General features: G+C 43.4%; 1 protein-coding gene and 1 pseudogene across 4 annotated transcripts in view; one reads left to right on the top strand and one right to left on the bottom strand.

Annotated features, from left to right (window-relative positions):
• The first annotated feature begins 296 nt into the window (after positions 1–296).
• Positions 297–26850, top strand: part of LOC106913178 (NLR family CARD domain-containing protein 3-like) — a 107438-nt gene continuing 80884 nt past the window's right edge. Inside the window, exons 1-13 of one of the 4 annotated variants that reach the window (XM_088011124.1) lie at positions 297–395; positions 1057–1188; positions 1342–1461; positions 4758–4836; positions 4997–5225; positions 5369–7160; positions 7615–7788; positions 16314–16487; positions 20654–20827; positions 23659–23832; positions 24442–24615; positions 25702–25757; positions 25905–26455. In XM_088011124.1, coding sequence (XP_087867250.1) covers positions 1100–1188; positions 1342–1461; positions 4758–4836; positions 4997–5225; positions 5369–7160; positions 7615–7788; positions 16314–16487; positions 20654–20827; positions 23659–23832; positions 24442–24615; positions 25702–25757; positions 25905–26440 — 3771 coding nt within the window. In that variant the 5' untranslated portion in view covers positions 297–395; positions 1057–1099 and the 3' untranslated portion in view covers positions 26441–26455. Of the gene's footprint in view, positions 396–1056; positions 1189–1341; positions 1462–4757; positions 4837–4996; positions 5226–5368; positions 7161–7614; positions 7789–16313; positions 16488–20653; positions 20828–23658; positions 23833–24441; positions 24616–25701; positions 25758–25904; positions 26456–26850 lie in introns of those variants that run through there. The other 3 variants (XM_088011125.1, XM_088011126.1, XM_088011127.1) reach the window with 3 other exon arrangements.
• On the bottom strand, positions 8576–9705 carry LOC148156183 (uncharacterized; annotated as a pseudogene).

Raw genomic sequence — 26850 nt, 5'->3', positions numbered from 1 at the left:
ATACACTTTACACTTGCTTAAACATGTTTAAGGTGTGCTGCTCTGAGTCAAGTAAAATTTTGGAGTAATCTATGTATGAATGATTGCTTTCTGGATCACTTTTTAAAAACAAAAAACACTGCCATAAAATATTGTCTATCACTGCAGTGGCCATCCCACCCAATAAGAGTAGGGCGACACATGCTGTGGTGGGCGTCCGTTATTTTAATTTCTGAAAGGTGGCAGCCCTGCCTGACTCCTAGACAGTCTGACCAGTCAGACCAGCTTGAGGTAATTTCTCCTCATAATATTTAAAGTTTTTCTGTTCAGGTGTGGCACCACTGCTGTGGTTCTGTTGGGTCTCAGTCTGTTGTTCAGATGTTCTTCTTCAACTCTTTGGATCATTTGAACAAACTGTAAGTTTGATTTGTTTCCTACTTGAACTTTGTGAACAGAAACTATTTGACTTTATTCTGCTGTTTGGAGAAAATGTTCACTTCTAAATTCAGCTCAGAGTTTCATCTCCCTGCTGTTTGAAAGCTAATATACAGGATTATTAAATTATTGATCAATGATAAGAAAAAACATGATGAACAGATGATGTTTCTTTATTTTCTTCTCTAAACAAACTGATTTATGATTTTATTTCCAGGAATCAAACTTTGTTCTTAACCATTAACTTCAAACACAACAATTTACTTCTGTTTCGTTTCAAAATGAAATGACTTTATTCTTAAAATGTCTTTGATTCAGTCAGATTATTAAATAGTTAATAGTTAAAGCAGATAATCCACTAGTAGAGATTAATAATGAACTAAAATCCTTCCTGTTGTTCAGGTTGAATCAGTGAATGTAAATGTTGCTCCATGTCTCCATCTAGTGGACTGATAGTAGAAGTGCAGCAGCTGATGCAGCTTCCTCTGCCTCTCTGCTGTCTGACTGCATTCACCTGACACTGATATGAAGCAGAGAAGAAGAGCCAATCAGAGGAGGAGCAGCTGATCTTTTTCCAGCACTAATGATGTAAAGGATTATCAGAGTTGATGTGCAGATGAATGATGTGTGTTTCCTCTGCAGGTGAAGCTAGAAAGTGTGTGTGAGCTGATGTGAATTCAGCAGCATGGATCAGTGTGAGGACAGAGAGGAGGGAGTCCCTCCCTCTAAAACCACTCTGTGTGGGGAAGATGAGAGCCAGAGCAAAGGTCAGAGGTGAGGTCACCATCTCTAACTGTCCACAGCCCTTTTCACACAGCGTTCACTATATCAGGCCAAAACAGACGTGGTGATGAAGCTGCTGCTGCTCCTCTTTGCTGCTTCATCCAGACTGAACAGATTCAGTTTTAATCATCATGTTTCTGTCAGGATCCATCAGAGACTCAGACCAGAACCAGAACCAGAACCCAGCTGTGTGTCCTTTAAGAGCGACATGTCAAAGGGTGAACCCATTACCTTTAAATCTCCTGGATCTCCACCATCAGAGAGGTGAGCTGTTTCTAACTGCTGTAACTGATCTGTTTATCTGTCATTGTGGCCATGTGACGATACCAAGTTCTGTTGGGTTCTGTTGCCATGGGAACATTAGACTGAATATCAGGGGCCTCATGCATAAAAGACTGCGCAGTTTTCACACTAAAACTTGGTGAACGGAAAATTTTAGAAAAGTGCGGCGCACACAAAAAAATCGGATGCATAAAGCCGTGCACCTTTCCTTTATAAATCCAAATTTGCGGGAAATAGAGGGCAGCTGCTTTCCCGCCTGTCGCCACCCATAAATACATATGTACAATAGTATAAATATCTGGAAGTCTGCCACCACTGAAGAAGTAACCATGGCAGTATAAGTATTTATAATAATTATTATATATTTTATTTAAAAGGTGTTTTCAGGACACATAAGGTCACCTCACAAAAATAAAAAATAATACTTTTTAAAGAAAAGAAATAAAATTAAATAAATAAATAAATAGTGAAAATACCCGTTTGAACAACAGGGTGTTCAGCCAGGATTTAATGACAGACAGCGTGTCAGAGAGTCTTTGTGTGGGGAATCTGGACGTTTATTCTAAATAGTAGAATCATGTGCATAAGTTATACAATTGCAGAATAAAGATGCTTTCTGTCCAGAAAGGCGCTTTCACAAAGCTGTCAGCTCGATGACTGCAGTTGCACCGGTACCAGTACCACACGGCTCCTTCTTTAACTCTTCTCAGAGCTCCAGGATGATCAGTCTGGATTAATCTAAGAACTAATAAACCATCATCAACAGAATAGAAATATGATCTCTGATTAATTGCTCCCTCTGAATCCTTCCATTGGGGATGTTCTCCATCAGAGCCAAAACGCTCCACATCTTTGCGCAGCTATACGTACAGGTTCAGTTTAATCGTTTACCTTTAAGCAATAAAAATAAAACCATGAAAAAAAAAACATCGGGTTTGATGCTTCTTGGTCTAAAAAACACTGAATGTCGTCAGATTTCAGTGTATTTAAGTGAGTTTTGACGCTTTGTAGTTTGATATTGTTCACAGAAAACGTTTGCGTGGCTGCCGCACATGTTCACACATATATTCATGTAAATTCATTTTTATACCTGTCGACTTGAGCGTAAAATATGGCGCACGCAGCTTTATGCATGAGGCCCCAGGTGTTTTCAATCAGCCTCACTGGGAAAATCCATTGTTTGAGAGGGAGGGGAGATGTTTTTGGATTTTGTTGAGCCCAGATTGTTTCTGTTTTAAAGTTGTTAGAGTTAATTGTATTTCTGTAAATATATTTTTAAAAATATAATTTAGTACAAATGTGTTTTTTCTTTCTGGAAATGTAACTGTTTTCTCCACACCTTAATTAGTCCTGGTAGGAGACAAGACTAATTAAGAATCAATGAATAAAATAATTAATTAATAACTAACTAACAACAAGACTCTCCCTCTTGTTGTTTGAATGTGAGTTATGCTGTGAACTGGATTGTAAAGATTGAAGGAATTTTTCTGCATAGAGAAAAATTCAGAGTTCTACAATTTCTGGATCCTGTCTGATTTTTCATCACAAACCAACAGAAACACATTTGGGAAACTGGCAATTTGAAGAAGGAAGGTCAACGTAAAATGAAAAAGTTCTTATTCCGTTTTTAAATATATTAAGATAACGCGTCGCCATATTGGTCAACTGTTAACTATAACTTGCTTTGTATCTCCTATTGTATTTTACTCATTGTAAAGTGTTTTCAAAATAAAAGCATGGAGTAGTTTTGCCGTTGAATAAACTCCAAAGTCTTTGCTGCTTCATCTTGATGTTTTAGCTTGAATGTGTAGAAAGTAGCAAACAGCTGCAGGTCTGGTCTCAAATGTTGGCTGGACGCCTCAAAGATGACTTGGCTTTCAGCGCTGACCATCCAACCAGCCACTAGCTGCTCATCGCTCTATGATGGCAAAGACACAAGTTTGGTTTTCATTTTTCCTCAAACATTTTATTTTGATATCAAAGCTGAATTCATTTAAGCTCAACATGACAAAGCTGTTCTACAAAACCTTTTCATTTATGTTAAGGAGAGTGGCTTCCAGTCTTCTTTTGTGTGTAAATATTTTTATAAAGAATCATGTAATTCTAGAAAAATATTCAACACGTTAAGAAGTAAGTAAAACATGTAAATAGTGATAATTAGTTTTGCTCTTACATAATATCAGACAAGTCCTGCCACTTGCAGGCAAACTGAGGCTGGTTTCAACATCTGCTGCTGTTGCAGGTCAGATTAAAAATTAGCTAGTTGGACCTTTTAGGTTGAAGATGGACTCAGAATCAATTCCCAAACCTGCTGCCAGTTTTTAGAAGAAAAAGGAAAAAGCTGCATCTTTCAAGTAGATGATAATTTATAGGACAATGCTCCATGACGTGCATCAAAGTCCTCCACTATGTGGCAGCCAGTAAAAGCCTTAAAGATGAAGAACAATGAAGTGGCCCCCATTCCTCACCAGATTTAAACCCATTAAGAGATTTACTGTGAAGGAAAACAGTTCACATCTATGAACAGAATCTGGAGGCTCTGGTTGCTGCTGCACTAAAAGTTGATCATTAACAATCAACTAGTGTAGTTGACAATAAAGTCAGATGAGAACATTTTCAGTTTTAATTAAGTTTCACCAAAATTCTGCACACTAATAGTTTCCCAATAATCTGCCCACATTGATATTGTCCTAAGAAAACCAGAAATGTCTTTTACTTTCTTAGACATTCAAGTTTGAGAGGTTGTTACATTTTGGATTGACAGAGTTGTTCAACAATAAAATGAATCCTTAAAACTAAAACTTGCCTAATAATTGTGTACACAGTGTATATCCATTTTAAATCCTCTAGAACATCCAGGAGAGGATCCCACATGGACACACCCACATATCTCAGAGCTCCTCCATGTCCACATCACCTCAGATCCAGTCATCAGAACCTGATGGATGTCCCACACTGTCCTGAAGACCTGTGTGGACAGAGCCTTCACTTCCACTGTCCCCAAGCTCTGGGACTCTGTCTCCACCAGCATCAGATCTGCTGACAGTGTGGACAGTTTGAAGTCCAAGTTCAGCACCAACTTTTTAAAATGTCTACTGGTGATTCTGGTGTTACTGGTCTTCATCCTTGTAGTTCATCTTCCTCTTTCTAACTTCTTTGTATTGTGTTCATGTGATGCTCTGTTTTCTGCTTCAATGTGACACTCTTAGTTATTTTATTAGTAAATATTGCTGGATGAATATTTCCTGCCTTCCTGATTGTTCCTGGTTCCTCCACAGAGTGGACCAGCAGAGCTCAGAGGTTCCCAGTGGTCCGTCTGCCCAGCAGCATCAAACACAGCTGGACTCCATATTTATGGTCTGTACATGAACAACAACTACTTTTCCATGGTTCTGTTCACAGTCGTCTCCATGCTGCACTTTGTAGACCAGAGGACTGTCAGTCTGTCCAACATCCATCTGGTGTTTGGCTCCATGATTTCAGTCTGATGTTTCCTTCATCTATTATTCTGTTCCAGCTGCTGGAGGAAAACATTGTCACTTTTGTGAAGAACGAGCTGAAGAAGATCCAAAAGGTTATGAGTCCAGATTACCCAGAATGCTCAGAGACTCAGAGAGAGGATGATGAGGTGTTGAGAGGTGATGATGAAGAGCAGAGGAGGAGCAGCAGAGAGGCAGTGATGAAGATCACACTGAACTTCCTGAGGAGGATGAAGCAGGAGGAGCTGGCTGACCGTCTGCAGAGCAGTAAGAGGATTTCTACAAAGATTTGACCTGATGGATAAATGACACATTTACTGATGTCTGAAGAAATGGAATCACATTTATTTAAATCATCTTCAGAAGGTATTTTTGTTTCATCTCTGATTTTAAGTTGTGTGTTACTTTAGAACATCTTGCTGCAGTTTGTCAACATCAACTTAAATCTGGTCTGAAGAAGAAGTTCCAGTCTGTGTTTGAGGGGATTGCTAAAGCAGGAAGTCCAACCCTTCTGAACCAGATCTACACAGAGCTCTACATCACAGAGGGAGGGACTGGAGAGGTCAATGATGAACATGAGGTCAGACAGATTGAAGCAGCATCCAGGAAACCACACAGACCAGAAACAACAATCAGACAAGAAGACATCTTTAAAGTCCCACCTGGAAGAGATCAACCAATCAGAACAGTGATGACAAAGGGAGTGGCTGGCATTGGGAAAACAGTCTTAACACAGAAGTTCACTCTGGACTGGGCTGAAGACAAAGCCCACCAGAACATCCACTTCATATTTCCATTCACCTTCAGAGAGCTGAATGTGCTGAGAGAGAAAAAGTTCAGCTTGGTGGAACTTGTTCATCACTTCTTTACTGAAACCAAAGGAATCTGCAGCTTTGAACACTTCCAGGTTCTGTTCATCTTTGATGGCTTGGATGAGAGTCGACTTCCTCTGGACTTCCACAACAAGGAGATCCTGACTGATGCTACAGAGTCCAGCTCAGTGGATGTTCTGCTGACAAACCTCATCAGGGGGAAACTGCTTCCCTCTGCTCTCCTCTGGATAACCACACGACCTGCAGCAGCCAATCAGATCCCTCCTCAGTGTGTTGGTATGGTGACAGAGGTCAGAGGGTTCAATGACCCCCAGAAGGAGGAGTACTTCAGGAAGAGATTCAGAGATGAGCAGCAGGCCAGCAGGATCATCTCCCACATGAAGACGTCACGAAGCCTCCACATCATGTGCCACATCCCAGTCTTCTGCTGGATCACTGCTACAGTTCTGGAGGATGTGTTGGAGACCAGAGAGGGAGGAGAGCTGCCCAGAACCCTGACTGAGATGTACATCCACTTCCTGGTGGTTCAGACCAAAGTGAAGAAGGTCAAGTATGATGGAGGAGCTGAAACAGATCCACACTGGAGTCCAGAGAGCAGGAAGATGATCAAGTCTCTGGGAAAACTGGCTTTTGATCAGCTGCAGAAAGGAAACCTGATCTTCTATGGATCAGACCTGACAGAGTGTGGCATCGATATCAGAGCAGCTTCAGTGTACTCAGGAGTGTTCACACAGATCTTTAGAGAGGAGAGAGGGCTGTACCAGGACAAGGTGTTCTGCTTCGTCCATCTGAGTGTTCAGGAGTTTCTGGCTGCTCTTCATGTTCATCTGACCTTCATCAACTCTGGAGTCAACCTGATGAAAAAAACTCAATCATCTAAGAACTTTTCATTTTTTAATGAACCTGAACTAAAGTCTCTCCATCAGAGAGCTGTTGACCAGGCCTTACAGAGTCCAAATGGACACCTGGACTTGTTCCTCCGTTTCCTCCTGGGACTTTCACTGCAGACCAATCAGAGACTCCTACAAGGTCTGCTGACACAGACAGGAAGTAGATCACAGACCAAGTGGGAAACAGTTCATTACATTAAGAAGAAGATCAGTGAGAATGTGTCTGCAGAGAAAAGCATCAATCTGTTCCACTGTCTGAATGAACTGAATGATCGTTCTCTAGTGAAGAAGATCCAACAGTCTCTGAGTTTAGGAAGTCTCTCCACAGATAAACTGTCTCCTGCTCAGTGGTCAGCTCTGGTCTTCATCTTAGTGTCATCAGGAAAATATCTGGATGTGTTTGACCTGAAGAAATACTCTGCTTCAGAGGAGGCTCTTCTGAGGCTGCTGCCAGTGGTTAAAGCCTCCAACAAAGCTCTGTAAGGACACACATTGTTACTGCAGGTATTGTTGATGGGTAGAAATCTGCTAATTATGAGGTAAATATTCATGTTTCAGTTTATATTTTGGTGCTTTGTCTCTTCAAAGTGTCCCACTGGGGGGGATGCGCAAAAAAGAAACAGACTTCCTTCAGCAGCTGAACATAATGTTACATATTCAAGCAGCAAAACTCCTCCACTTTATGTTAACATTGAATTGGATTAATATAGTTAATTGTGTAATTTTATAATTCTCTTTCCAACCTCCTTGTTACCTGTAGTTCTGTCATTTAAGGCTGGAGGCCCAACTATAGAATTAACCAGTTCACAACAAATACAAAGGTTGTGTAAAATCAGATGGTTCCTTCTCTGTCCAATAAAAACATTGTTGATTTGAAAGAACATAAATTCTGATGAATAGTTTAATACCAGATTTTCCTCCCTGTCTCCTCAGACTGAGTGGCTGTAACCTCTCAGAGAGAAGCTGTGAAGCTCTGTCCTCAGTTCTCAGCTCCCAGTCCTCCAGTCTCAGAGAACTGGACCTGAGTAACAACAACCTGCAGGATTCAGGAGTGAAGCTTCTCTCTGCTGGACTGAAGAGTCCAAACTGCAACCTGGAGACTCTCAGGTAAAATGTCACCAATCCTGGTGATTTCTATCCACAGCTGCTAGCAGAGATTGACAAAAGTATTTGACCACCATCCAAATGATGGGAATCAGGTGTTCCAGTAACTTCCATGGCCAAAGGTTTATGAAAGTAGCACCAAGGCATGTAGACTGTTTTTACAAACATTTGTGAAATAATGTCTTGCTGTAATGGTTCACTAGAGGGACCCAGAAATTCAGCCACGACACAGGAGTGAGCAGAATACTCAAATATTTATTAAAAAGCAGCTAAAGCCGGACACACAGGATCGTCAGCTGCAGCACTGCGAAGGGGGCGGAGAAGAGAGATCGGTGAATGGAGAGATAACAATGAAGGGATCTTGTTAGTGTGTATGAGGGGAACACTAACCTGGCTTGGCGGTCCGGCACCGCGGTGATCGGCTGAGGGACGAGGAGACAGCAGATGCTGTGCTGACGCAGAGCGCCGGAGGAAGCGCCTCGAGAGGGGAAGCGCTGATACTGGCAGCGCACTACTGGGTGAAACAGCAGAAGGGCCAAATCCAGATCCGAATACTTAGTCAGACGAGCCGGGGTCATGCACAGTGGGACTGAGAGCAGAATCCGTGGGAGTGGGCGAGAGCAGAGTCAGCGAGACAGGCGTGGGTCGAGATCCGAAGGGCAACTAGCAACAGTCCGACAAGGGCAAGGCAAAGGGGTAGATCCGTGGAACAAAGCGTGGTAGAAACGATGAGAGCGAGACAGGAGTGCTGGAAAACTACTAGCTGGAAGCGTTCGATAATCTGGCGACTTGGTAGTGACTGAGAAGGGCTTAAGAAGGGAAACAATCAGGGAGCACACAGGTGCGGGGAATAACGGGAATGAGGGGCGTGGCATGAATAAGTTCAAACAAAAACACAGAACACCATGTGAACATTACAGTACCCCCCCTTCAAGGTCCGGCCCCTGAAGGACCACCAGGCTGGTCAGGGTGATCACGATGGAATGTCCTGATAAGGGCTTTGTCCACAATGTGGCGGGACGGAACCCATGAGCGCTCCTCCGGCCCATAACCCTCCCAATCCACCAGGTAATGGGTGGCACGGCCCCACCTTCTGGACCGGAGTAGCCGTCTCACAGTGTAGACGGGACCCCCAGCGAAGAACCGGGCGGGAGGAGGGGGCTTGGAGGAGGGCATAAATCTGGAGGTAGCAACAGGCTTGATGCGGGAGACATGGAAGGTGGGATGGACCCTCAGGGAAGGAGGCAGCTGGAGGCGGACGGCCACAGGATTCACCACCTTGGAGACGGGAAACGGACCAACGAAACGTGGGGCCAACTTCTTGTTCTCTACCCGAAGGGGAAGGTCCTTGGTTGACAGCCACACCCTCTGGCCTACAAGGTAAGCGGGGGCAGGGATCCTGTGTCGGTTGGCTGACCTGGAATATACGGCAGATGTAGTTAAGAGAGCCCTGCGGGCCTTTCTCCATACCTTGAGGCACCTCCTGGCTGAGGCATGGGCAGAGGGAACCATGGCTGACCGTTCCTGCAAGGAAAATATAGGTGGCTGAAAACCATAAACAGCATGGAAGGGAGACAACCCAGTGGCACTGGAGGGAAGAGAATTGATGGCATGCTCCACCCAAGGTAGATTCTGTGCCCACTTGGTCGGATCCTGTTCGCAGAGCATACGAAGCTTGATCTCCACTTCTTGATTGAGACGCTCGGTTTGACCATCAGTCTGCGGGTGGAAACCAGAGGAAAGGCTCACCTGGATCCCGAGCTGTCTACAAAACTCCCTCCAAAAACGAGAGACGAACTGAGGACCACGGTCAGAGACAATGTCCATGGGAAGTCCATGAAGTCTGAACACCTCCCTAGTAAGGATCTCACCCAACTCCTTGGAGGTAGGCAACTTCACTAGGGGAACCAAGTGAGTCATTTTGGAGAAGCGGTCGACTATCGTGAGTATGACTGTGTACCTGTTGGAGGTGGGTAACCCAGTAATGAAGTCCATAGCGATATGTGACCAAGGCCGGTGGGGGACAGGTAGAGGGTGAAGAAGACCTGCTGGGGGTCGACGAGAGGGCTTAGCCTGGGAACAGACCCGGCAGGCAGAGACAAACTCCTTGACATCCTTGGCCATGTTCCTCCACCAGAAGCGTGACTGGACCACCCTCAGGGTTCTGACTACACCAGGGTGACAAAACAATTTAGACACATGGCAGAGCTTGAGTACCTCAGGGATGAGATGGTCAGGAACGAACAGACGGTGGAGAGGACAGCCTGGGGGGGCCCGTTGCTGTTGGTTAGCCTCCTTGACCCTGTTCTCGACCTCTAGACGGGTTACTGCCAGCCGAGCAGACCTTGGAAGAATAAATTCTTCAGAAGGAGTCACTGGTTCATTCAGGGGTTCATGAATCCTGGACAGCGCATCAGGCTTCCCATTTTTGGAGCCAGGCCTGTAGGACAAAGTGAACACAAAGCGAGAGAAAAAGAGAGCCCACCTGGCTTGCCTGGTGTTGAGTCTCTTAGCTGACTTGAGATACTGGAGGTTCTTGTGGTCAGTCCACACAAGGAAGGGTTCCTTAGCTCCTTCTAGCCAATGTCTCCATTCCTCCAAAGCTAGTTTAACAGCCAGCAGCTCCCGATCCCCCACGTCGTAGTTGCGCTCAGCAGAGGAGAGACTTCTAGAAAAGAAGGCGCATGGATGAAACTTACCATCCTCATACCTCTGGCTAAGGATGGCGCCAACACCAGACTCCGAGGCGTCGACCTCCACAATGAACTGTCTACTCAGGTCGGGAGAATGGAGAATGGGTGCGGAAGAGAACAGGTATTTAAGTCTTTGAAAAGCCTTGTCTGCATTAAGGTTCCACTGAAAATGAGACTTGGGAGAGGTTAGAGCGTGAAGGGACGAGGCAATAGAACTGTAATTGCGAATGAACCTTCGATAAAAATTGGCAAAACCCAGGAACCTCTGGAGCTGCTTACGGTTCTGAGGAGTAGGCCAACTCAACACAGCAGAAACCTTGCGATCCTCCATGGACAGCTTGTTGGGAGAGACTTGGAAGCCTAAGAATGAAGTCTCAGACACATGAAACTCACACTTCTCAGGCTTAACAAACAGTTTATTCTGTAGTAAACGGAGAAGCACAGAACGAACATGGTTGATGTGAGAGGGAAGGTCCTTAGAAAAAACCAAGATGTCGTCTAGATAGACAAAAACATGAAGACCCACCATATCCCTAAGAACATCATTCACGAGGGCCTGGAAGACTGCTGGTGCATTAGTTAACCCAAATGGCATCACTAAATATTCATAGTGCCCAGTAGGGGTATTAAAGGCAGTCTTCCATTCGTCCCCCTCCCGAATACGCACCAGATGGTATGCATTCCTTAGATCCAATTTAGTAAAGATGGTAGAGCCCTGGATGCGTTCGAATGCAGTGTTTGTGAGTGGGAGGGGGTAACGGTTCTTAATGGTGATGTCATTGAGTCCTCTGTAGTCGATGCAGGGGCGAAGTGAACCATCCTTCTTTCCCACAAAGAAAAATCCTGCGCCAGCAGGAGATGAGGAAGGACGAATGATTCCTGCTTGGAGGGCCTCCTTAATGTAGTCACGCATGACTTGGTCTTCAGGGACAGAAAGTGGATAGAGACGGCCCTTGGGCGGGCAGGTGCCAGGTAGCAGGTTGATGGCACAGTCATAGGGGCGGTGCGGTGGCAGGGAAGTAGCACGATGCTTACTGAAAACCTCCTTGAGGTCATGGTAGTCCTTAGGGATCCCTGAGAGGTCAGGGTCCAGAACTGGGGACCCCTGGGGAACAGACCCAGGATGGTTGGCAGCTTGGAGACAGGTGGAAAGGCAGTGAGAGCTCCAGCCGAGAACCAAACCATGGACCCAGTCAATATGTGGGTTGTGAAGTCTCAACCAGGTAGCGCCGAGAATTACAGGGATGTTAGGTGAGTTCATGATCAGGAAAGAGATGGATTCCTGATGATTCCCACCCACGATCAGTCAGATGGGCTCTGTCTCCAGCTTGACCTGGTGTAAAACATGACCGTCAATAGCCTGGACCTCAGTCTTACGAGTACTGTCTCTTAATTTCAAATGAAGTGAGCGGGCTAGCTCAGCATCCATAAATTCAGTGTCAGCTCCAGAATCAACAAAAGCCACTAGGGAGTGGGAACGACCATGCATAGAAATCTGAGCCTTAATGGTCATTAATGAAGATTTGGTTGTAGTGTACTGGTTAAGAAGAGCACTACAGACTGAAGGAACTAACCTCTTGGAGGGACATTGGCGGAGTTGATGGTCTTCACTGCCACAATAGAAACACAGGCCCTTCTTGAGCCTCCGCTCCCTCTCCTCGGGTGTCAGCTTGGAGCGGCCAATCTGCATAGGCTCAGGTTGGTCCTGGAGGGGAGAGGAAGGTGGTTTGGGCAGAGGTGACCTAGTGAGCCTGGAGGACGCCCCCAGGGATGGGTACAGTCGGTCAGAAGCCCTCTCCAGCCTTCTTTCATGCATCCGCTGGTCAATCCGGGATGCCATGGTTTCTAGGTCTGCCAAATCCTTAGGGGGGTCACGAGTAGAGAGTTCATCTTTAATGCTTTCACACAGACCTTGATAAAAGGCATCACACAAGGCTTCATCATTCCAGTCACTATCAGCAGAGAGGGTATGAAAGTCAATGATATATTCATTAATGCGTCTCTTGCCCTGTTTTATTCTCCAGAGCCCACGAGCCGCCTCTCTCTCAGGGAGGCAGGGATCAAAAACACGTATAAGTTCCTTGGAGAAATCAGTAAAACTGTAACACCAGAGCGAGTCTTTCTGCCATTCAGCAGTACCCCAAATCTTAGCCTTGCCAGATAGTAAAGAAATCATGTAAGCGACTTTAGCTCGCTCGGTGGGAAAAGAACTAGGCTGAAGCTCAAAATGGATCTCACACTGGGTGATAAAGGGGCGACATTGGCTAGGCTCACCACAAAAAACCTCAGGAGGGGACAATCGGGGCTCCTGAGGCAGAGGTAATCGCACCAGCTGAGGAGGAGATTGTCGTGGGGCAGCCGAAGCACTGGGGGGCGCTGTGGGGCCTGTCAACTTGGAGAGCATAGACATCATTTCCTGCACATTAGCCTCCAATTTAGTAATGGATTTCTCTACAACAGCGCGCCACTCCTGTGCGTGCGATGGGTCCATAGTGGCCAGATTATTCTGTAATGGTTCACTAGAGGGACCCAGAAATTCAGCCACGACACAGGAGTGAGCAGAATACTCAAATATTTATTAAAAAGCAGCTAAAGCCGGACACACAGGATCGTCAGCTGCAGCACTGCGAAGGGGGCGGAGAAGAGAGATCGGTGAATGGAGAGATAACAATGAAGGGATCTTGTTAGTGTGTATGAGGGGAACACTAACCTGGCTTGGCGGTCCGGCACCGCGGTGATCGGCTGAGGGACGAGGAGACAGCAGATGCTGTGCTGACGCAGAGCGCCGGAGGAAGCGCCTCGAGAGGGGAAGCGCTGATACTGGCAGCGCACTACTGGGTGAAACAGCAGAAGGGCCAAATCCAGATCCGAATACTTAGTCAGACGAGCCGGGGTCATGCACAGTGGGACTGAGAGCAGAATCCGTGGGAGTGGGCGAGAGCAGAGTCAGCGAGACAGGCGTGGGTCGAGATCCGAAGGGCAACTAGCAACAGTCCGACAAGGGCAAGGCAAAGGGGTAGATCCGTGGAACAAAGCGTGGTAGAAACGATGAGAGCGAGACAGGAGTGCTGGAAAACTACTAGCTGGAAGCGTTCGATAATCTGGCGACTTGGTAGTGACTGAGAAGGGCTTAAGAAGGGAAACAATTAGGGAGCACACAGGTGCGGGGAATAACGGGAATGAGGGGCGTGGCATGAATAAGTTCAAACAAAAACACAGAACACCATGTGAACATTACACTTGCTCTCAGGAACTCAGTGGATTCCAGCCTGGAACTGTGATAGGATGAGCAACAAGTGGCTTCCTGTCACTAACAAGTTTCTACACATAAACGTTGCTGGTTTTCATTCCCTCCATGCTGACAGAACCAAGAACAGAGGTGTTTAGAAAGGCAGTGGTCAGACTTCATTGATAGTGTAACTCTGGATACTTGACAGATTGCTGCCTCCTCGGCGCACAAATGAGCTTTATTGCAGATCCTTCCTCCCAGCAGTTGTTAGACTTTCTAACCAGAACTGCTCCCAATAGGGCTGCACCGATTGCAGTTTTCTGGTCTATCACTGATTACTGATCCTTTAAAAAGCCTAACTTACCGATTCCGATTTTTGCCCATACAATGGGGTGACTATTCTTAATTGTAAATGTGCAGACATGAGCCGGTCGGCCGGTTTGTCAGTCAAACTTTTCTCTCGGGAGAAAAGAAAAGCACAGTGGTTGATTTTTAGACTTTTGCCAAGGTTGATGACATCGGTGGATAAGATCAGCTTCACATGTAAAAATCGGCCGATTACTGATTTCCTACAAATAAGGAAATCGGCACCGATAAATCAGTGCACCCCTAGCTCCCAACAAACTCATTAATTATATACATTCTGGCTGTTACCTGGTGTCTTTCCATCCATCAATCAATTTTCTGCCGCTTATCCAATGTTGGGTTGCGGGGGCAGCAGCTTCAGAAGGGAGGCCCAGACTTCCCTCTCCCCAGCCACTTATTCCAGCTCTGCCGGGGGGATCCCAAGGCATTCCCTGGCCACCCGAGAGACATAGTCCCTCTAGCGTGTCCTGGGTCATCCCTGGAGCCTCCTCCCCGGAGGGACGTGCCCGGAACACCTCACCAGGGAGGCATCCAGGAGGCATCCTGACGAGATGCCTGAGCCTCCTCAACTGGCTCCTCTCGATGTGGAGAAGCCAGTAGAGTCCTAGAAGGGTCTCTACTCTGAGTCCCTCCTGGATGACCGAGCTTTTCACCCTATGTCACCTCATATTGTTAAATAATGCTTTGGAGCATCTGGTTAGGAAGTGCATTCAAAACCTTTGGTTGGAATGGCGCGTTAAATTCAAGTCTCCATTACAGACCAGAGAAAACTACAGAGAATGCAACGTTGTGTTAATCCATTTGAGGAGCCGACAGTTTATCTTGAGGAAATAAATGACGATGCAAAAGTTAATTAGACTGTAACATGCGCAGTCCGCTGCGCAACCACTGCGGACGAGGCTCCGCCCCTGCAAAGAATTAAAACCCACTGGAAGTAGCCCTTCCAGCGGATTTAACAAATGGAGCCTTCTGGCTGCACGTTACCCAGAAGAGCTGCAGAAGTAACATCTGTCCGTTTCGGAGAAGCGAAACCACGCAAAAAAAAGGGAAAAAAATCTAGCAAAAGCGCACGCCCGGACCGCGCAGGATAAAACACTCAGAGTTCAATTGATCTGTTTGGATCAGACAGATCCAACTGACTGATGAATTAGAGCAAATTTTTCTGCAGATATGGACCAGGAGGAAGTGCGTTCAGACTAGTGATGCTAACTGAAGTGAAGTCGCTTAATTTAATTTATTAAGTTATTGAAGCCACAGTCAGTGGTTTTTGTCACTACGGAGAAAAATGTAGATACATTTATCTGTTTAATCTGTGATGGGATCTGGATTCATGGTGAATATTAACTAAGTCGCAAAAAATGCGGCTAAATAGCCGATGTTAATATGATTGTAATTTCATGGATAAAAAAAGTACATGACCGATTTTTTTTAATGTTGTCGGTCAAGATAACAGATAACAAAAAAAGTCTAGTGCGACCTGCCGTCCTGACATCAACTCACACACATCTTCATTCACAGTCTTACTTGTAAATCGATTTTTCTTTTCTTGGACATTTGATGTTAGCTTGTCCATGTCTCAGTTTTATTCGCTGGGAAAATCAACAAGCAGCTTGAGGTGACTCTGCTGCTCTCTAGTGGCGAGAAGCCGTAATGTTGGCTGGTAACAATCAGAATGCATTGTGGGAGATGTAGTTTGTAGTCAATTCGTCCTCAAATCCTATTTTAAGTCAATCATGGGCCTATAAAATGCTGGGCAGGCCACATAAAATGACATGACAGGCCATATGTGGCCCGCGGGCCTTGAGTTTGAAACGTGTTATAGATGATTATAAATTGCCCTACTAAGCTGCACATTCCTTCGCAGCTGATGATGCTGTTTTTATTAAATGTACAGCATTATTATTCCTCTGTTGTAAATGTGTCATTACTCCACAGTCTCCTATTATTATTTATTTTTACCTTTTCTTGAATATCTGATTCTTCCATTTAAACTTGTTGCTGGTAAACCTGAACTCCCTGCTGTGGATCAATGAAGGATGTTTCTATTCTGATCCGTTCTACATGTGACAAATGTTGATTTTTATTACACACAGAACTACATGAGAGTGTTATTACTATTTCATCTTATTGACAGGTTAATTTATTGACTTTTTTCCTCTCCTATAAATGTCCAGTTCAGACCTTGGGCTCTACCTCAATGCTCTCATCTTCTCATCATGTGATGAATTGTGTGTCTGCAGCTTATCAGGCTGTTTGGTCTCAGAGGAAGGCTGTGCTTCTCTGGCCTCAGCTCTGACCTTTAACCCCTCCCATCTGAAAGAGTTGGACCTGAGCTACAATCATCCAGGAGACTCAGGAGTGAAGCTGCTGTCGGCTGGACTGAAGGACCCAGACTGGAGACTGGAAGCTCTCAGGTATGGAGGAACCTGCTGCAGGAGCAGAGAAGGTCTGATGGAGGAGGAAGAGGAGAAACATCTTTAGTCTGACGGGAAACTTTTAGTTTTAGTGGAAAAGGGGCAAATGTTTCTGGGATGGGAACAGGCCATCCCAGAAACATTTGCCCCTTTTCCACTGGTTCTACTTCAACAGCCCAGCTAGGCTCTACTCTGGAGTGAGCGCGTTTCCGCAGACCCAGTTCAGTCAGTATCAGGTGACGCCTCCTGGCGGTGGGGGTCTGTGGTGTCTTCCTGGACATTCAAGATATCATATTCTCATAATGTGATGAATATGACATCATATTATGCCATACTGTGATGTCATATCAAAATTTGTCATCACAATATGATATCATATTGTACAATATGACAATATGTAGAAATGTTTGCACAACTACTTTGTTGCACAAAGTAGAAATGAACAAACATTGCTTGTATTTTGGGTTGTTGTTAATAGAAACCCTGGTAACACTTTATTTGAAGGGGGTGAATAACACTGTCATGACACTGTTTTAAACATGACATAACAGCTGTCATGAACATCAATAAGTCTTTATGAATATTTGACTGTTGTCATAAAGTGTCTTTCAGTAAATCATGACACGTTTAATACAAAGTTGACATTATTCAAAATACCTTCGTTATGACAACTTGACATTAACCAAGAAATCATGATCTAACATAAATTTGTCATAATGGTAGTCATGATGATTTAATTATTATACTGTCAAAAGCTTTAACAAAACAATTATTAATATTTCCACTCCTTGAAATGAAGTGAAACAAGTAGGACAAGCAATAAAGATTTAATTTATTTATTACTTTTTTATTTATTACTACATTGTAATACTTTATTAAACTGTCACATGATTTAATAACAGACTCATTAACAATTTCTTTTACATAAACTAAAGTGGAACAAATAGCACCAGTTACGAAACTGTCATTAAGTGTCATTGATATTACTCAAGTAAATTGAAACTAGAAGCAACAATTATAAAGATGTAATTTAGTGTTACAGTGTCAAATGCAATGCTAACAGAGTTACTGATATTACGTCTTACCTCAAATGAAGTGAAACACACTGGACTACTTATAACTACCATTATAGCTGTAGAACAAACCCTTTGTACATTGGAATAAAACAAAAGATAACTTGTTCTAAGATAACAGAGGGTTTAACATCTGGTCAGTATACTGTTACTCTGAAATACTGATTGAAAAACTAAAACAGAATTACTTATTCTTTCACTTAAGAAAATAGGTTCTTTCAACAGTAACATTTTTTGCTTTATGTCAGCCATCTCCTTCGTAATAGTCTTCCTGTAATGCTCTGAAAACAGGAGATCTTCTTCTTCAGCTGTTCTTGCAATAGTTAATCATGGCGAAAGCCTTTTCATGAATTCAAACTTGGTGAATCTCTTCTGAACATCCTCATAGTCAGTGATGACTCAATTCATTGTGGTCACTTAAAAAAAAGAACAAAAACAAAAAACAATGTCATCATATTCCAGCATTTATTTAAATACCATTTCAATAATGTCCCTTGCTGCACATTGTCAGAATGGTAGACTGGCAGACAAATGCCTAGTTAACATGACTGGTTGTTATAAAGTGCAATACAACTATTTCTTAATACAAGTGAAATAATAACTGGAGCTGAACAAAATTATTCTGATCAAATATTTGTCTGGCAGAAGTTCAGACAGACTGCCACTGTTATTTAGAAAGCATCATTTAATGTATAGTTTTAGGGAAATGACTGTATCTTTTTACTTAATGAGCATTCTAAATGATTTCTAACCAGATACTCTAACTTAGGGTTGTTTGCAAGAAGCTTATAGATAAATAAATAGATTTCACATCAGTTTTAGTTGTCTAAAACGTAACTTAACTCAGCTGGTGAATGTTGATTCCTGCTCCCCATTCCCCACTTACCTGGCTGTCCCACCCCACTTCACATAGTGAAAATATTAACACAAAAACGACTTACCTAATTTTCTTCGGGAATATTTCATCTGCTTCTTTCTCTTTGGTCAAACAGGAACTTCTTTCTCTGGTGGCTGGTCCTTATTATCATCCTCCACACCTGTAGCATGTCTTCATTAGCCAACCTTGTCCTCCCCACCATGTGTCCTTAGGCCAGAGGTTCCCACCCTGCTCATTCTTAGAGACAGGGAGTCTCTACGAATCCTCTTCCCCACCCCTCACAAACGTCGTTCAACCAGACAGCTATTTGTAATCCATAGGGGGGGCAGAAAATGTTTGGAAACCACTGGAGAAAAAGTTTGGGAACCACTGCCTTAGGCTAACATGGGTCTTTATGTGGCTAAAGTTGCCAAAGCAAAGAACACAAGCTCTGTGTCACATCATCCAAGTTGCTAAATAACGCACATAAAGGATAACTTTGAATAACATACAAGCTTTTAATTTGCTAGATTAAAATTGGAGGGAATAAAACCAATTTGCCTGCCTTTATAATATGTTTTTAATATTAAGGGCTAACGTTACAGTAATGAAGTTTAATAACTTTAGCTAACATTAACTTACAGCAAGGTAGGATTGGCTTGAACTGCTTATAGATAACATTACAGAGAAAGAGAACAACAGGAAAATTTCTCAAAGAAAATGTAAAGTTAAGACACATACCTCATATGTATTAGGTGACAAACTTCGGCTTCTTTTTAAACAGGAGGTCTGGCCTCACAATATGAAAGATTTCTTCTTCATCGACACGCTGCACGCCTGTTCGTGCACTGCTGCCTCTCACTGGTAGAGATGGTGTATTGCATTACTTAGAACAGCCTTAAATAATGTTTCAAATGGTAAGCTTATAAGTGCTTTGTAGACATCTTGCTGTAAAACTTTAGGATCAATTAAATTAAGACAATTAAAATTAAACAACATGGTGGAGCGATATATTATTACAACATAAAGCAAATTTTTAAAGTTTAATCGGTAATACGTTTATGACAAATTTATGTCAGACCATGATTTCTTGGTTAATATTAAGTTGTCATAACAAAGACATTTTGAATTATGTCAACTTTGTATTAAAAGTGTCATGATTTACCGAATGACACTTTGTGACAACAGTCATAAATATTTATGAAGACTTATTGATGTTAATGACAGGTGTTATGTCATGTTTATGACAGTGTTATGTCAGTCTTATTCACACAGTTTCAACTAAAGTGTTACCGAAACCCTGACAGTAATGTCAAAATGTTTGGATAGCTGAATAATGTATTCACTCTTGGATGCCTTCATTGGTCATCTACAATGTTAAGTGTCAATGAAATACACATATAAAATAATATAGAGGTATTTTCACTTTGTCTAAAGCTCACATTTTGGGAGGATTGTATTTAGACCTTGATGCCACATAAACTACAGTATGTACAATAATGTGTGGAGTGAGTATAAAAAAGAAACTTTGTTCACTGAGACTCCAGTTTGTTTGGCACAAACAAACTGGAGTCTCAAATAAGTTTGTTTCTCTAAATGGACGTCTCCATTTAGAGAAACACCTTTAATGTCAGTTAGGTGGGGCGTTTTTGGAACTCTGTCATTTAAAATATGATATGTTTGGCCAGTGCAAAGTTTTGATTTTCTGTCTAGGAGCGTTTTTTTCTCCACCACTAGTTGTGTCATACTTTGTTTTTCCTCGAATGGATTTTTGTTTGGAAGACTTTTAGGACAATCCTACCACCGACCAATTTGACTGTTGTATAAAGGAACAGCTTTTTTTAATTGCTGCTCAGTTTTTTATCTTTCCATCCAAACAGATAAAATAGAGAAAGATGAAATCTGAGATTATCTCTGCTTTGATTCAAGCTGCTGTTTTTCCTCAAACTAAGCCTGATGCTGATCTTCAACCAGCCTTGATTCTCAGGATTGACACTGGATTCATTTAGTTCTTACATTTTATAGTTCTCTTGTGTTGTAAGTCTTCTTGCTGCCTGTAGTTCAGTCCTTCCAGACGTCCAACTATAGAATAAACTAGTTCTGAAAAAAAGGCAACATAAAGACATGAACCAAGACACAACCTTCAGCCTTTCTAAAAAGATCATAGTTGACAATAAAGGAAAAACATTCATTCTGATGAATAGTTTAATACCAGATTTTCCTCCCTGTCTCCTCAGACTGAGTGGCTGTAACCTCTCAGAGAGAAGCTGTGAAGCTCTGTCCTCAGTTCTCAGCTCCCAGTCCTCCAGTCTCAGAGAACTGGACCTGAGTAACAACAACCTGCAGGATTCAGGAGTGAAGCTTCTCTCTGCTGGACTGGAGAGTCCAAACTGCAACCTGGAGACTCTCAGGTAAAATGTCACCAATCCTGGTGAAACCAGATTTCTGTCCTTTACCTGCTTTCAAAGATGATGTAATTATTTGTTATAATAATAATCTCTATGACATGGTTAACGTGCTAAATCTCAACACATAATGGCTAACTTTCATTTCCTCAAGGCTGAAAGAGTTATTAAAAAAAGTGGAGGTCAGGCATCGACTGATAGTGTAACTCTGAAATCTTGACAGATTGCTGCATCCTAGTTGAACAAAGGAGATTAGTCCAGATCTTTTTAACCAGCAGCTGTCAGACTGTCTGAAACATCGTGCAGAAAATGTTTAGTTTTATTATCTACAAAAGGAAATACAGTTTCATTAATATTTCATATTAACATGTTAAGCTCTAGTTTCTTGACTTTTTTCCTCTCCTATAAATGTCCAGTTCAGACCTTGGGCTCTACCTCAATGTTCTCATCATGTGATGAATTGTGTGTCTGCAGCTTATCAGGCTGTTTGGTCTCAGAGGAAGGCTGTGCTTCTCTGGCCTCAGCTCTGACCTTTAACCCCCCATGCCTCCTGGTAGTGGGGGGGGGTGTCTTCCTGGACATTGAAGATGTCATATTCTCATAATATGAATATGACATCACATTATGCCATATTGTCATATATCAAAATTTGCCTTCACAATATGCCATATTGTACAATATGACAATATGTAGAAAAGTTAAGTTTGCACAACTACTTTGTTGTACAAAGTAGAAATGAACAAACATTATTTGTATTTTCAGTTCTTGTTAATAGAAACCCTGACACTAATGTCAAAATGTTTGGTTTGCTGAATAATGTATTCATTCTTGGATGCCTTCATTGGTAATCTGCAATGTTAAATATCAGTGAAATACATATATAACATAATAGAGTTATTTTCACTTTGTTTAAGGCTCCTCACATTTTGCTAGGATTGTATTTAGACCTTGATGCCAAACAAATAACAGTATGTACAATAATGTGTGGAGTGGGTGTAAAAAAATAGACTTCATTGGGACCCAAGAGCATTTATTTTTATTCTGTTTCCCTCAACCCTCCATGGAGCTCTGCCATCTCTGCTGGTAGCTGCTTCCTCGTGAAGGAGATCCAGATGTTCTGATGGTTCTCCTCATCGTTCATGTCAGCCATGTTCCTCTTGTTCTGTTCCCTGGGAAAAGTAATCAGATGTTATTGTCATGATTAGTGGTAGTTCAGTGGCGAGGCAGATGCAGTAGACCCAGGTTGTGGAGAGTAAATGAGATTTAATGATGAACAATGCAGAAATCCAGGCAGCACAGAGTCAGCAGAGCCAGTAGCTAATCTCTGGTAGCAACTGGAAATCAATCAGACTGACAGCAGACAAGACGACTAGACAAGCTGGACGAGCCGACAAGAACAAGGAACACAGGAGGGTTTAAATCCACATGGAGACAATCAGGGGATAAAGGAACAGCTGTAGTCAATCAAGGGTTAAACGGGAAACAGAGACTTTACAGAACATAGAAACCTAAATAAACCCAAATTACTACAGTTATAGCTTATAGCACATGTATGTAGATCAATAACAAAGTTACTAATGTGGAAGTTACATACATAGATGGAATTGTTTAAAACAGACAAGTTAGATTATATTTATTCAAACACTTTTTAACCATACAGACGTACACAATTATAAATAACAGGAAAGTTTCGTAAATTGAAGACAAAACGTAATTACTTGTAAGTTTTAGACATATACAGATATACAGCCACGCATAAAATACCACTCTCTTTATTCATGTTTACTTTTCATTTTATGTCCTGTACAATTAATTGTTCATAACTGAAATTATAGAACTAAATTAGAGAACAGATATCTCTAACCCATCCATCCATCCATCCATCCATCCATCCATCCATCCATCCATCCATCCATCCATCCATCCATCCATCCGTCCATCCATCCATTTTCTTCCGCTTATCCGGGGTCGGGTTGTGGGAGCAGCAGCTTCAGAAGGGAGGCCCAGACTTCCCTCCCCAGCCACTTCTTCCAGCTCCTCCAGGAATCCCAAGGCGTTCCCAGGCCAGCTGAGAGACATCGTCCCTCCAGCGTGTCCTGGGTCTTCATTGGGGCCTCCTCCTGGTGGGACGTGCCTGGAACACCTCACCAGGGAGGCGTCCAGGAGGCATCCTTACTAGATGCCCGAGCCTCAACTTGCTCCTCTAGACGTGGAGGAGCAGCGGCTCTACTCTGAGTCCCTCCCGGATGACCGAGCTTCTCACCCCATCTCTAAGGGAGAGCCCAGCCACCCTATGGAGGAAACCCATTTCGGCCGCTTGTATCTGTGAACTCATTCTTTCGGTCATGACCCAAAGCTCATGACCATAGATGAGGGTGGGAACGTAGATTGACCGGTAAATTGAGAGCTTCGCTTTTCGAGTCAGCTCTCTATTCACCAGGACCGACCGGTACAGTCTTTACGGCAGACGCTGCGCCGATCCGCCTGTCGATCTCCCGCTCCCTTCTTCTTCTCTCTGCTTTGATTCAAGCTGCTGTTTTTCCTCAAACTAAGCCTGATGCTGATCTTCAACCAGCCTTGATTCTCAGGATTGACACTGGATTCATTTAGTTCTTACATTTTATAGTTCTCTTGTGTTGTAAGTCTTCTTGTTGCCTGTAGTTCAGTCCTTCCAGACGCCCAACTACAGAATAAAGTAGTTCTGAAAAAAAGGCAACATAAAGACATAAAACAAGACACAACCTTCAGCCTTTCTAAAAAGATCATAGTTGACAATAAAGAGAAACATGAATTCTGATGAATAGTTTAATACCAGATTTTCCTCCCTGTCTCCTCAGACTGAGTGGCTGTAACCTCTCAGAGAGAAGCTGTGAAGCTCTGTCCTCAGTTCTCAGCTCCCAGTCCTCCAGTCTCAGAGAACTGGACCTGAGTAACAACAACCTGCAGGATTCAGGAGTGAAGCTTCTCTCTGCTGGACTGAAGAGTCCAAACTGCTACCTGGAGACTCTCAGGTAAAATGTGACCAATCCTGGTGAAACCAGATTTCTGTCCTTTACCTTCTTTCAAAGATGATGTAATTGTTATTTCCATCCATCCATTTTCTTTACACCCTTGTCCCTCAGTGGGGTCGGGAGGGTTGCTGGTGCCTATCACCAGCTAACGTTCCGAGCAAGAGGCGGTGTCACCCTGGACAGGTCGCCAGTCTGTCGCAACAAATTATTATTTGTTATAATAATAATGTCTGACTGTGACATGATTAACCTGCTAAATCTCAACACATAATAATGGCTAACTTTCATTTCCTACAGGCTGAAAGTACCAAAAAGAAAGTTATTAAGAAAAGTGGAGGTCAGGCTTCCACTGATGGTGTAACTCTGGATTATTTACAGAACAAAGGAGATTATTGCAGATCTTTCCGACCAGCAGTTGCCAGACTTTCTCAACCATCGATGGGGAAATGTTGATTTTTATTATCTACAAAAGGAAATAGTTTCATTAATATTTCATATTAATAGGTTAAGCTCCAGTTTCTTGACTTTTTTCCTCTCCTATAAATGTCCAGTTCAGACCTTGGGCTCTACCTCAATGTTCTCATCATGTGATGAATTGTGTGTCTGCAGCTTATCAGGCTGTTTGGTCTCAGAGGAAGGCTGTGCTTCTCTGGCCTCAGCTCTGACCTTTAACCCCTCCCATCTGAAAGAGTTGGACCTGAGCTACAATCATCCAGGAGACTCAGGAGTGAAGCTGCTGTCGGCTGGACTGAAGGATCCAGACTGGAGACTGGAAGCTCTCAGGTATGGAGGAACCTGCTGCAGGAGCAGAGAAGGTCTGATAGAGGAGGAAGAGGAGAAACGTCTTTAGTCTGATGGGAAACATTTAGTTTGAAGAGAAATATTTAGTTTGATCATTAAATATTTAGACGCCTCATCTGGAGGCAGAGATCATTACCCAGTTTTCTGGAATTTTCTCCTGACTAAGAACGGCTCACAAGGAAAATGAAAGAGTGGGATGGATTTAATAGAGTTTAATAGGGACTCTGACTAAATGAATAAAAGTGAAGTTCAGTTAGATTTCCATGATGATCTACTGATGACAGAAAGGACTTTAAAACAATATTTGATGGAGCTCCAGACCAATCAGCCCCAAGGAGCAAAGATGTGAAGAAAAGTAACTCCATGTTGGTCAGATGGATGTTTAAAAGTTCAGAGAGAGAAATCAAGATTTTGAACTAAACTCACAAGTGTGTCTAGCGCCACCTGGTGGTGCTGGTTGGTAGAGGAAGTGCTGAAAGGTTGGAGGTGTTTGTCAGAGGTGTGTGATGATGGAAGCCTCTCCCTGGTTTGTGAGTCTGAGCTCAGAGATCAAATGTTTGGTTCTTGTTGAACTCTTTGTTGAATGTGATGCAGCTTCTCCTTTTTAATGTTTGTATTTCTGGATATTCCAGTGAGGCCACAGCAGGTTTTCAGCAGCAGGTTGTTTAGTGTTTCATTCCTTCATCTGTGTGTGGGAGTGTGGATGGAGCAGGTATCCAGGTGTTGATCAGAGTTTAGATTGATTGGATTTTAATGCTGATTATTAAATCAGGTTGAGCTTCCAGAAATGTTTCCTTAGTTTCCTGATGTCCTTTTAGGCTTCAGTGAGTTTCTTCAGGTTGTTACTGAGGGATTTCCTTTCTCCTCTCTGTTGGAGCTTTTCCTGTGTTTGGAGAAATGAGTTGTGCTGCAGCAGCACCAACTGTCCTTCCTACATCCACTGCAGTTTGCAATCCAGATGTTGGACTGTTCCTGTCTCAGTGGAGGACAATGTGTGTCTGAGAGACATGTAATGTCCATGTTTGCTGCTGAAAGAGACTGATGGTCTGACCCCCCTCCTCCTTTCAGGGTGGAGCCTGCTGGAGGCCCATTCTTGACACCAGGTCCATGGAGACTGAGTAGATGTAAGTGTGTTTTTCATCTGATTCATGACAACAAAGCAGCTCACATTCAACCATCTTCAAACTGTCACATCACTCATTCAGGATCATCATCAAAGATCAATAAATGATCAATAACTGCAGCTGGATTGTGTTTGTTCTCTCCATCAGATTCCTGTCAACTCACCATCGACACAAACACAGTGGGCAGAAAACTCAAACTGTCTGAAGACAACAGGAAGGTGACATTTGTGGAGGAGCTTCAGTCATATCCTGATCATCCAGACAGATTTGATGAACCTCAGCTGCTGTGTAGAACTGGTCTGACTGGTCGCTGTTACTGGGAGGTCGAGTGGACAGGAGAAGTTTTTATGTCAGTGAGTTACAGAAGAATCAGGAGGAAAGGAGACGGTAGAGACTCTTGGTTTGGATGGAATGATCATTCCTGGAGTCTGATCTGCTCTGATGATGATGGTTACTCTGTCTGTCACAATAACAGAGGAATTCGTCTCTCCTCCTCCTCCTCCTCCTCCTCCGTCTCTAACAGAGTATCAGTGTATGTGGACTGTCCTGCTGGCATTCTGTCCTTCTACAGAGTCTCCTGTGACTCACTGATCCTCCTCCACACCTTCAACACCACATTCACTGAACCTCTGATTCCTGGATTCTGGTTCTTGTACTCTGGTTCCTCAGTGTTTTTGTGCTGATTTGAGTCTAAAGATTTTCCTCCTGTCAGAGAAACTCTCTCACTGTTTAACAGATAGTTCATCTCTACAATCTGATGAAACCAACAGGACCACATCATCCGCAAAAAGCGGAGATGAAATTCCGCCTAGAAATTCTGTCCATGAAAGTAACGAACAGAATCGGTGATGAAGGGCAGCCTTGGCGGAGTCCAACTCTCACCGGAAACGAGCCCGACTTACTGCCGGCAATGCGGACCAGACTCTGACACCGGTCGTATAAGGACCTGACAGCCCGTATCAAAGAGCCCGTTAACCCATACTCCCGGAGAACCCCCCAAAAAACCCCCCCGAGGGACACGGTCAAATGCCTTCTCCAAGCCCACGAAACACATGTAGACCGGTTGGGCAAACTCCCATGCACCCTCCAGGAC

The sequence above is a fragment of the Poecilia mexicana genome, unplaced genomic scaffold (assembly GCF_051168715.1).
Source record: "Poecilia mexicana isolate PSO_F unplaced genomic scaffold, ASM5116871v1 scaffold_12, whole genome shotgun sequence".
Classification (NCBI taxonomy): Eukaryota; Metazoa; Chordata; class Actinopteri; order Cyprinodontiformes; family Poeciliidae; genus Poecilia; species Poecilia mexicana.
This window is presented reverse-complemented; position numbering and strand designations above follow the sequence as displayed.